This window comes from Salvia hispanica, chromosome 2 (genome assembly GCF_029641045.1).
Source record: "Salvia hispanica isolate PSC_SH4W2 chromosome 2, Shi_PSC_v1, whole genome shotgun sequence".
In the NCBI taxonomy this organism is placed as follows: domain Eukaryota; kingdom Viridiplantae; phylum Streptophyta; class Magnoliopsida; order Lamiales; family Lamiaceae; genus Salvia; species Salvia hispanica.
In genome coordinates, this window is record NC_142693.1 from 61,486,054 (window position 1) to 61,498,300 (window position 12,247).

The window sequence follows — 12,247 nt, forward strand, 5'->3', positions numbered from 1 at the left end:
TTGAAAATTCAAACGTTTGGTTATTGATTTGAAACTTTTAGTTTTGGGAGCATTTACCTCCGTTGGAAAAAAGTTTTGGAAGAATAGGGATACTCTCTTGACTGTTGTTTTCATGATTTATGACAAAATCATATGAGCTTAATTTGTAAGAGATTGGAGATTTAAGGAGATGAATTTGGAATGTAATCTACCTTGAAAATGATTTAGGCTGAAATAGGAAGTGTCGTGCTCCTTCCTCTGCACTCTCTCTTTCTCTAACTCTAGAATTTTTTTATCGTGAAATGTGAAATTTGGGATGAAATTCTTTACAGGTTGTGAGAATCTGCTGGGTATAGACCATGGTGTACTGTAGAAGGAGTTGATTTTGGTGTAATTGGTATTAAATTGGTTTAACTGCGAATCAATGGTCTTATTTGCTGATATTAATTGTGAACTGATTGTAGGTAATGACTGGAAAAAAATTATGGAGCAGATTGGTGAAGAACCCATCCTTCCTCACGAGAAATCATGAAGAACTCGCCGGCTGCTGTGGCAGGGCAGTATTTTTCTTTCACAACAAGAACAACCGTGTTCGCATTCCCAACGCCGCGCTGGTAGTGGACAAGCCCAACGGGGACGACGAAGACGTCGCCCTGGTTAAGAACTTTAGGGTAATGTTTGTAGTTAGCGTATGACGTTACAAACCCAACTTCCAAGGAACCTTCTAGAACGGTGAGAATCTCGGCCGCCCTCGGGTGATAGTGGGGCGGGATGAATCCATTTGGGAGGAAGTCGAACGGGCCAGCATCAGCCCTTGACCGTTCATGTAACGACACGCCCTCCTAGGGTATAATAAATTCGGCAGTCGCTACCTAGACAACATAAATACAACGAGCGCAAGGCTAGGGTTTCATTTAAAGAGATTTGACCTAGGAATTTAACGAGCTATTGAGGCAATAAGACAACAGTTAAATCAAGAAAAATCAATGAAGAGTAGATAATCATAAATGACGATCAAAGTCAAGGGTTTAACAAGAAAGTCAAAGGAGAAAAGATAGCATAAACTACGATCCAAAAACAAGGGTTTAACATAAGCTCAACAAAATCCACGACATGTCTCAATCGTCTAAGCCAAGGGGAAAAATAAGTTAAAAATGACTAAGTGGTAATAATGAGTTTCAAAATTTAGCAGAAGCATCCAAGAGAAAGTGAAGCCATGTATGAAGACACGACTACACTCGAGGTTCAAAATATCCATCTTATTAATTAAGTTTGTTCAACACCCGCCAACGCTCGTCGACATTCAACCTGCACATAAGGAAAACACATGTAGGGCTGAGTATTTTGAAATACCCAGTGAACTCGAGTGCCAAAACATTTTATTTAATAAGTTATGCCACCCTTACCATATTGAACTCGAGTTTTAAGCAATTATAAAAGAATATCACGAGTATCACAAAAAAATATTTCTTAGACTGGCCAGTCAAACAACTCCCCCACTTTTTTCATCAATTATCACAATCACAATCACAATCACAATCTTTCCATGGTGCGACGAAAGTGTGGCCACACTTTTCGCCCACGAGACCGGCCGACTAGCAAGGACGGCTCCCGATCCCACCGTGTACACAGCCTGGTAGGGTTTGCGGCCCGTACTCAGACCCGAATTCGTTTATACATATCCATAGCCACTGTAGCCTAATGGAGCATACTCACGAACTAGGCATCAGACACACAATATCATAAAAAACAGTCACAGGCATGGCATAACGTTTCAAACCACCCTTATCACACCAATCAATATTTTTGCAAGAAATAAGAGAGTTTAAGAATAAAGCCCACCTCGACTGCTTAGATTTCAAGTATGTTCTTTCCCTTTGTTATCCTGCTTTGCAACCGAGGTTTCACCTTTTTACCACACATGTACATACCATGTATTAGTCCTAACATAAATTCATAAATCATGCATGCGTCACGTTTTCCCTTTTCCCATACCAATCAAGATCAAGTCATGTTCATCATATAAATTTCATTCGCATCTTAATTCTAGATCTATCATCAACATATGTCACACACGAGTATTTTGCCAACATACACACAACACACCCACACACACACACAACACACACACACACACGCCACGCACACGCACACGCAACGCACACACACACACACACACACACGACGCACACACACATGCACACATATATTCCATATCCCCTTTATCCCACTTTCACTCGATCAAGATGCATGAGGGTTCAAGAATACCGATTAATCGGTTAGATGAAGAAGAATTAACATAAGAATACCTTTTTGGAGAAAAACGAATGGTAGAAACAAAGTAGAGACTTGGTTCTTCAAAATCTTGAGGCTCAAACTCTAATTCTTCTCAAAGGATGAAGGATTATTGGAGAAAAGTAGAAGAAACTTGAGAGTGAGGGAAAGAGAGAGGGGGGGCGTGTATAATGGGTGGGGGCAAAAATAATGAGGGTTAGGGTTAGGGTTAGGTTTTGCTCTTATTTATAGGGTTCAATAAAATCTTTAGGTAATTAAGTAGAATATTTGGAAAGATTTTTATTCTCCACAATTAAATAAACAAATATTGTGGAGTAGGGAAGAAGAAATTAACAAAAATAAGCTCTAGGGCTCAAGCATGAAATTTTCGAAAATGGTGGCTTTTAATTAGCCAAGATTTTATTTTGTATATTTTACGGAGTAGAATAAAATATCACAGAGAAAAATAAAATAAAAATCCTCCCATTGGGAAAGGAAGATAGGCGTGTACTATAGGTATTAAATAAGGAATGGATTTTTAATATTAACTAAAATATGATATGACAAGATCTTCTTGAGGCATGGTAAGATTTGATAGAATATTTGATTTGAGGTATGTAAGGAAATCAATAAGGGATCAATTAAAAATAAAATAAATTCTTTCCTTCCCAAATATAGGTGATTTTCGAAAATCACCTAGAACAAGTGGGGCCGATTTTTCTCATTAAAAATAGGGAATAATTGGGTTTTGGATTTAATTTGGATAAATATCCCTAGAATTAAATTAAATTCGGAAAAATAGGATTTTCTCCAATAAAATGAGGGGTTTTCGAAAATCCAAGCAAATAAGGTTATGGAAAAAATATCCTAATAATCTCACTCACCCACAAACACATAATTTCTCAAATTCAAATATTCGCATGACACGTCATATAATCAACAAGTTTGACTTTTCAAACTTCCAACGCAACCCTAAACTCGACTCGGTCATAATTTCGTTCCTCAATTAATTCTCGTCTCCTAAGTCATAAATGAGGGAATTAAATATTTTTTTGGCTCTAAAATTAAAGTTCGAAAAAGTGGGGTGTTACAGTTCAAGCCCGGGATACGGGCAGCTTTCAGCCCGGCCCGATATGGGTTGCTCGTGTTTGCTGGCAAATGCAGCCCACTGTAGAAGAAGTCATCGGCTGTAACAGTTCCCGGGTTCTTGCATCCTAGAAACATAGATGCGCCAAATCAACGACAAATTACTAAGAGAAAATCAGAATATTTTGTCATGAAAAAATTGAGAAAAATTTTAATATTCATAGATCAAAATTCATGTTTTTTTTAGCAATTTGCCCAAAATTATATAGTGATATGAAAGTGGGACAATGCTTACCGGGGCTATTGGCATCGAAAACGCAAAAATCTTGTAAAGGAGAAGGATCAAAAGCCAAGGCCAAACACAGTAAATTAAGGGCTAAAGCGCTGAATAAAACTACAACTCCAGTCTTTTTTTTTTTTTTTTTTTTTTCTGATTATAGTTTATGGGATAAAACAATCTATTTATAGGTGTGTTTGGTTAGGACAATTAATATCATATGCTACAAGACCTACACAATCTCATCCCATAGTCAAACAGTAGTATAACGTTATTTCCATAGTAATTGAATATGACGCTTTTTAATATCCTAATTTACTCGGACAAAATTTAATTCATAGTAAAAATTAGGAAACCGAAATAAAATAATTAAGACTGATTCCATATTTACTAGAATTGGTCAAAGTTAATAATATCATAGTGCTTAGTCACACCCGACCTTTATTGCTAGCAATGAAATCAATGTTGATATGGTATGCTATGCTATATGTATTAAATCATCAAAGATTTGGGATGGGTTTTGTTTATTCAATTATGATTGAAACATGGTTCGCAGAATACCAAAACTTTTGAGCCTGTGGAAGTTGTCAAGGGGGTCGAGTCGCGGACTCGCAGTCCATCAACTCTCTGATGCTGAAGAAGCTGTTACAATAACTATCCAAGCAAAATTGTCTAATGAATATGTTATCTAATGAATATGTTTGTTTGAACAAGTCTAATTATCAGCATTTCCCCTTTCTAAATGCACCCATCCTCCAGTTTCTGTTGTTTGTTGAAGAACAATAATATTGTATTAATTGTATAATATAATTTGTATGATTGCTCACTAAATCTGTCTAATATCTCTGTTCTTTTACGTGCTACATTAGTTTTTTGTTGGGCCTTAAATAGCTATACAATTTAGCCCTATTGGAGAGATACTGCATCTGCGGAATCCGACGTCAAAATTGATTCCATGCATCTGCCGAATCCCATGCATTGCACCTTTTATTCCGACATGGAAAAATCAAAGGAATTGCATCAGGACACAAAAATGGAGACACAATTACTTGTTGAAAGTTTCTGAAGAAAGGGCCGAAATTTAGAGCGCAAGGACAGTCCTTAAGTTATTGATTAATTTGTCAACTAGTATGTCTTAATCATTCTTTTTATAAGACGATTCCATTTACATCCTTTAATTTAGTTTGGACACTAATAAAAATTGAATACAATATATTCAAAAAATACGAATTAACTTCCTTAATTGAATTTAAAAATGCTATTAGACATTCCCTTTTTTAGCTAATTATGATTTATTGGATCCTTAAAAAATGTTGATCATCAAAAAGGAATATTTCGATCCTCTGATAGCTGTGGGTTGCTTGCAGTGTGCAAACCGTTGACAATTTAGCAATTAACCAAAAGACGATTTTCCTCTTTGGCTAATGATTTTTTTAAAACAAATTATCAAATATCTTTTGTAACAGACTTGGTTCGAGAAAACTAGTCGACATTCTGAATTTATATTTGGAAGAAATGGCAATTTGAAATGTAGGAAAAAAAATCATGGAGCTATTTCATGTTATTGAAAATAAACAAATGGAGTAATCACTTCTACAACAATCAAGACCAAGACTTGCATTGAAGCCGATCCACAATTCCCTTATTCAATCTAAAAGCTTTTGCTAGATAATTGCTATCAATCACAGGCTTGGCACCAAATATACCGGCGGCAACTTCCACAATTCCGGGGTTCTGGCTATTGAGCGCTGCCAGAACCACCGTTTTAGCATTCCCGACGCCGCGTTGGTAGTGGACAAGCCCGACCGGGACGATGAAGACATCGCCCTTGTTAAGAAACTTTAGGGTAATGTTTGTAGTTAGGGTATGACGTCACGAATCCGACTTCCAAGGAACCTTCTAGAACGGTGAGAATCTCGGACGCCCTCGGGTGGTAATGGGGCGGGAAGAGTCCATTTGGCAGGAAGTCGAGGCGGGCCAGCGTAAGCCCTTGACCGTTCAGGCCCGGGATTCCGGCTACTTTCAGCCCGGCCCGGTATGGGTTGCTCGTGTTTGATGGCAAATGCAGCCCGCTGTAGAAGAAGTCGTTGGCGGTAACAATTCTCGGGTTTTTGCATCCTAGAAAAATAGGTGCGCCAAATCAACAACATATTATAAATAGAAAATTAGAATATTTTTGTTATGGGAGAATTGAGCAAAATGGTACTCCCTCAGTCCGCCATTAGGAGTCCCATTCATGGGCGGCACGAGTTTTAAGAAAAGTTAAGAAAAGTGGATGGAAAAAGTTAGTGGAATATGGGTCTCACTTGTATATAGTAGTTTTAAATAAAATGTGAGTGTAATAAGTTAATGAAAGGTGGAACCCTATTACCATTTATGGTAAAAGTCAATCGGAACTTCTATTCATGGACGGACTAAAATGGAAAAACGGGACTCTTATTTGCGGACGGAGAGAGTAAAATTGTAGCACGGACCAGAATTTGACTAAAATTTTATGATTTTTTCTATTTACCCAAAATGAAATAGTGATATGAAAGTGGGAAAATGCTTACCGGGTCTTTTGGCATCAAAAACACAGAAATCTTGTAAAGGAGAAGGATCAAAAGCCAATGCCAAATGCAATAAATTAAAGGCCAAAGTGCTGAATAAAACTACAACTCCAGTCATCTTAATTTGTTTTTTTTTTAATTATAGTTTATGGGATAAAACAACCTATTTATAGGCGGGTTTGATAGATTAATCAAAGTCATATGCTACACTACCTACACAATCTCATCTAATAATCAAATAGCATAATGTTATTTCCCTAATAATGGAATATAACGTTTTCTAATATCCTAATCTACTCGAACAAAATTTAATTATTAAAAATTAGGAAAGTGAAATAAAATAGACAGACACCAATAGTAGCCAAATTGTACGCAACCTAGAGTGGTGATATGTAGTAATAAATCCAGACAAAATTACTATGGATTTATATATCATTAAAAATTCATGATTCCATATTAACTAAGAATTGGTCAAAAGTTATAAGTATATTGCTTAATCACACACGACCGTTTATGTGTGTTCAAGGTTATCCATATATTCTTGATTGTGTTGATCGGATTCCATGTTTGAAAATTTCAACTTTAGATTAACCATTTCACCTTTAGTTCAAATATTGTTTGTCGAAGGGGATATTGGTTGCTTATATTGATTGAAAAAATAATATTCTTATTCCGCCAATATAAATCATAAGTTGCTCATCAGATAATGTAGGTGGACAAATATGACAAGAAAAACAAAGATATGTCATTTCGAATAGATGTAATCGATGTCATTCACGCAAACATTGCAATTTAACCTCAATCCAATAAAAGTTATAGTCGACGAGTGTATAAATTGTTTCAAGTTCTTAGACAAAATTTAGGAGTTATTCAGTTTATCTACTCCCTCCGTCCCACAAAAAGAGTCATACTTTGTCATTTTGGTCACTCCCACACTCAATACACTCACATTTTATTATAAATCCAATATAAAAAAATAGGTCTCATATTTCACTAATTTTTTCAACCCACTATTTTTTTACATTTCTTAAAACTCTATGACTCCTATTGTGGAACGGAGGGATTATTAGATAAGCTTTGAGACCACCTTTTTTATGTCACATTCCTAGTTTCTATCTTCCTTTAGGAATTTATTTTAAGTAGCTTTTTAACTTAGTTCATTTTGCATCATTTAGCTGAGAATGTTCGTGCAAAGACTGCATCTTTCCTTCTCTCTCTATCTATTTTTCGAAAAAAATAATAATTTTCGCCAAGTATTAATTTTGCTCACCACTGTGACTATGTCTGAGTTGCCCAATCCGTATTCCAGTTTAATTGGTTTCTTTAATTTTAATCTATTTCCATCTTTAATTTCCACATTAGTTTAAATCTTGTTTACGGGAGTATTTCGTATTTCAGTCTCTTTCCCTTATTTTTGGGCCCGGTGGCATTCCCCAACCTTTGAAGTGTGGAATTCATAAAATGTCATCCCATTAAAAATGACATACTATTTTTTCATAAAATGGAAATAACATCATTTCTTATTTTATTCTATTTTCATTAATTCACAAACGAGCGTTAACTAAAATTTCACGCCACAAAACATATGTTTCATGCTTAATGGGATATACAGATTAAGTAAAAATATAAATGAAGTGAGTTAGTGAAATGGGAGGCCATCCGCCAGCAATAGAACTAAAAATCAATATTTGAACGAACTTGGTTCGAAACGACTTCACAAATGATATAATGCGCAATTAAACAGCATTAATCATAAGAACTAAACAAGTATGGATCGGAGCTCAAGACCAAGGCTTGGAGTGAAGCTGCTCCACAGTTCCCCTATCCAATCTAAAAGCCTTATTCAACGATTCCGGCGTTCTGATTTGCACTAATAAATTATTATTTGTTTGTTAATTATAGAAAATTACTTTTTTCAATTGTTAGCTTTAATTTTGTACTAATAAATTACAGTAATCCTCATACCATAAATTAATATCATACTATTGTCAAACTAAGAAAAGTAAATCAGACAAACGGTGAAAGTATTCATAGTCATATGAAATTGATTTGTACCTAGAATAGATTTATACACATCTAAAATAGATTGATACATATTCCTTGTAAACGTGAAACACATTAAAATGGGCCGGGGGCCCATGGTCCCATAAATTTCAATATATGCATTACTAATTTACTGATTCTCAATAAAATTTTGGCTTCGTCATTGTCTAGAATACCTAGGTCACCTTCTGATAAGTTTATACTACTACTCTCTCTGTCCCGGTTAAGATGACACATTGCTTAGCCGGCACAGAATTTTAGGAGTTATTAGTTAAAGTATTTAATTGGAGAGAGAACGTGGGTGGAAGTATTAAAGTAGAGAGATAAAAAAAGATGAATATTTTAATAGGAGTGAGAAAAAGTGGTTGAGTGTATTAATTGGAGAGAGAGAGTTACCAAAAAAGGAAATGTGTCATCATAGTTGGACAGACTAAAAAGGAAAACGTGTCATCTTAAGCGGCCGGGACAGAGGGAGTAGTATTTTATTGAAATCTGCTAATGAATTGAAATCCTCACACCATACATATCACACTAATTAATTTCAGAAAATTACATATTATGCGAATCAAATTACGGTTTAATTAGAATTTCTTGGGGTATGAAATTGATATATTGGGTTTTTATTTGATTTGAACTTATTTAGTCCTCATAGATGAGAAAAGGAGAGAAATTGTAAAATCGTTTATTGGATGGCAGAAAACCCTAATTTACCGATTGGAGAAACAGTTTGTCTAGATTCCGGCATGGCAAAGGAATCGCGGCAGGTATCGGAATTCACGGAAGATATCACTGCTCTACTCTGCAACTTCAAACGAAAGTGGATTTTCGAAGAGGAAAATTTCGATATGATGAGAGAATGTTTGGCAAGTAATGGTACGGAATTGATAGCGGACATGAAGAAAGGCCCTCCTTATGACCATCACGCCGTTCTCAGATACATCACTCAAGTCTGCAATAGTGGTGTAAGCAATTTATTTATTTTTTTCTAATTTTGCTTAATTAGTTTTGACTACTCCCTCCGCCCCGGCTAAGATGACACATTGCTTAGCCGGCACGAGATTTTAGGAGTTGTTGGTTAAAGTGTTTAATTGGAGAGAGAAAATGTGGGTGTAAGTATTATGAAGAAAGATGTATATTTTAATAGAAGTGAGAAAAATTGGTTGAGTGTATTAATTAGACAGATAAAGGTACCGAAAAAGGAAATGTGTCATCTTAGTAACTTAGTTGGGGCAAACTAAAAAGGAAAACGTGTCATCTTAAGCTGAACGGAGGGAGTAATTGATTGAATTAACGTTCTAGGGTTTTGATTTTGATGTGAAACTTCCTACTTATCTAGGTAGTATGTTGGTGTGTTTGATCCCTCTTGTTCTGTCTGAACCTATCGATCGTGATTATGCGTATGAGAAAGCAAAGTTTGCTATTGATGAGATCAATGTTGACACGGTACGGTATGCTATGCATATTTAATCATCAAAGATATTTATGATTGAAACAAGCTTTTAATTGCATAATACCAAAACTTTTGAGCTTGTGGAAGTTGTCAAGGCTGTTGAGACGGCCTACAACGGCTCTTTCATGTTGTTGACCTTGGCTGTGAAAAAAGTCGGGCAGGCTGAATGTAACGATCCACCCTTCTAGGGTATAATAAATACGGCGGTCGTTAACTAGGCGGACTTAAATGCAACAAAGATCATAGGCTAGGGTTTCATTTAAAGAAATTTTACCAAAGTATTTAATGAAAAATTAAGTAAGAGAAGAATAATGCCTTAGCAATGAGATTCAATGAAAAAGGGGTATCACAATTAGCATTTTCAAAATGACAAGGTTTCAAAAATAATCCAATCCCTATCACATCTCAATATTCCCACGAAATAAAATAGTTCAAACTCAACCAAACAATCATAAGTTTCATGTTTCAGCGGAAGCAACCAAGAGAAGGGTGAAGCTATGTATGAAGACACAACTACACTCGGAGTTTCAAACTGGTCATATTATTATTATTATCTCCTTTGCTCAACACCGCCAATCGCTCGTTATCGCTCAACCTGCACATTGGGAAAACACGTGCAGGGCTGAGTAATATAAACATACTCAGTGGACTCATGCCGAAAACAGTTTTTTCACAAATATAGTTATCATGCCATTTTCAAGTGTCCATCGGGGTTTTATCTTTAGAAAGGCCCGAGGCACCACAATATATATATCATTTATCCAAAATCACGGTCGCGCAACCATTTTTCTCATCTACGTTTACCATATCCTCATTCTACATGACAAGGAATGCGGCCGCAATCCTCGTAGAGTTTGCGGCTCTACGAGGATCCGAATTCGATTAAATCAATAGTGGCATAGCCACAAGGGATAGGCACGACAAAACAAATCAAGGCATGATAACACAGATCTCATTCTCATCAATAAAGATTTAGGACGATATCCTTATTTTAAAAGAAAAGCCCACCTCGTCGGCTTAGCTCGCAAGTATTCTCTTCCCCTTGCTATCACGCTGAGAGCGCGAATTATCACCTTTAAATTATGTGTATCACAAATCAGTTTTAAACATTGATTCGAAAATCATGCATGTTCCCAGCGTTTCCCTTTTCCCATTAATTCGTTTTAATATCACCATTCAAAATCAAGGTATGATTATCGTATCACTTTTTATTCGCACAACAACTCCAGATCTATCATCAAAACGTGTCACGCATGAGTGTTTCACAACACACATCACACGCACACACATACAACACACATACAACACACATGCACGCACACCGAGGCATGCACACACACGCACACGGTCCACACACACACACACATGCATCCCATTCATCAATTGGTTTCCCCTTTCACTCGATCTATATGCATGAGGGTTCAAAGAACACCGATTAATCGGTTAGATGAGAAAAGATTGATATAAAAATACTTTTTCTTGATAGAACGAACGGTAGAACAAAGTAATAGCCTTGATTCTTCAACAATTCTTGAATTTCAACTTCAATTCTTGGTAAAGAATGAAGAGATCTTGAATAAAATAGAAAACAAGTTGAAGAAGAAGTGGAAAAGTGGGGAGGCGTGATTTTGAGAGAGAGGGGCGATTTTTATCTGATTCTAGGTTTAGGTTTTCTCATGTATTTATAGAGTGCAAGATATAATATCTTTAATTAAATAAATTAAAGATTTGAGAAGATTTGGGGAGGGAGTTGGCGTGAAAAATGGGAAAAATGGGAGGAAGATTTAATTAGCCTATGATTTTATTTGGATATTTTACGGAGTAGAATAAAATATCACGGAGCAGAATAAAATAATAAATCCTCCCATATAATTATGGAGTAGGCGGTTTTTATGCCTAGGATTTGAATTCAAATCCTAATTTAAATAGGATATGGCAAGATCTTCTTAGATATGGTAAGATATGCTAGAATATTTATATTTATTCATGGAGGAGAATAAATAAGGGATCAAATAATATAATAAAATAATTCTTTCTCCCACAAAATAGGAGATTTCGAAAATCTCCATGAAATAAACATGGGAGTCGAAAATTCCATAGAATAATTGGACTTTGGATTTAATTTGGATAATTATCCCAAGCAAATAATTAAATCCAAGAAAAATAGGATTCCTTCTCCAATAATAATAAGGGTCGAAAATTCCAGATAAAATGTGTAGGATATTTATGAAAATCCTATTTAGTCTCACTCATCCCTTGGGAAATAATTCGCCACAATTATATTACTCCGCATCAAAGTATTCACACAAAAACAACCATTTTTACTTCCACCTCATATTCTCAAAACATTGACCTTTCAACGGTCACGTCATATTTTCCACATCTTTGACTATTCAACAGCCACGTCATATTTTCCACATTTTTGATTATTCAATCAATCTCGTCATCCATTTGACTATTCAAATAAATCTCAACTCCAAATCGCAATTTGGTCACGAAGAAATCATGTAATTAAATCACTCATCAATTAATCCACATACTCCATAGCATTAAAAGCATTTAATGCAAAAATTTTATAACTCGAAAGGG

At 35.7% G+C, this 12,247-nt stretch overlaps 1 protein-coding gene and 1 pseudogene across 1 annotated transcript; both read right to left on the reverse strand.

The window, feature by feature from the left end:
* Positions 1-461: 461 nt before the first annotated feature.
* LOC148932845 (putative germin-like protein 2-1) lies at positions 462-4,591 on the reverse strand. Its single transcript, XM_089065255.1, has 6 exons — positions 4,538-4,591; positions 4,178-4,258; positions 3,635-3,746; positions 3,345-3,467; positions 2,279-2,288; positions 462-792 (listed from the first exon to the last, which is right to left on the reverse strand). Exons 1-6 carry the CDS (start codon positions 4,589-4,591, stop codon positions 462-464), a joined length of 711 nt encoding a protein of 236 aa, XP_088921381.1.
* A 627-nt stretch (positions 4,592-5,218) lies between these two features.
* Positions 5,219-6,283, reverse strand: LOC125199329 (putative germin-like protein 2-1; annotated as a pseudogene).
* Between the last annotated feature and the right edge of the window lie 5,964 nt (positions 6,284-12,247).

Bases quoted from the DNA above. Each gene is read 5' to 3' on its own strand.
- LOC148932845 (XM_089065255.1), bottom strand. From the start codon at position 4,591: ATGGGATTCGGCAGATGCATGGAATCAATTTTGACGTCGGATTCCGCA. The intron at 4,259-4,537 runs GTATCTCTCCAA...TTATTGTAACAG, and splicing joins CGTCGGATTCCGCAGATGCA to CTTCTTCAGCATCAGAGAGT. The intron at 3,747-4,177 runs GTATTCTGCGAA...AAAAAAAAAAAG, and splicing joins CCACAGGCTCAAAAGTTTTG to ACTGGAGTTGTAGTTTTATT.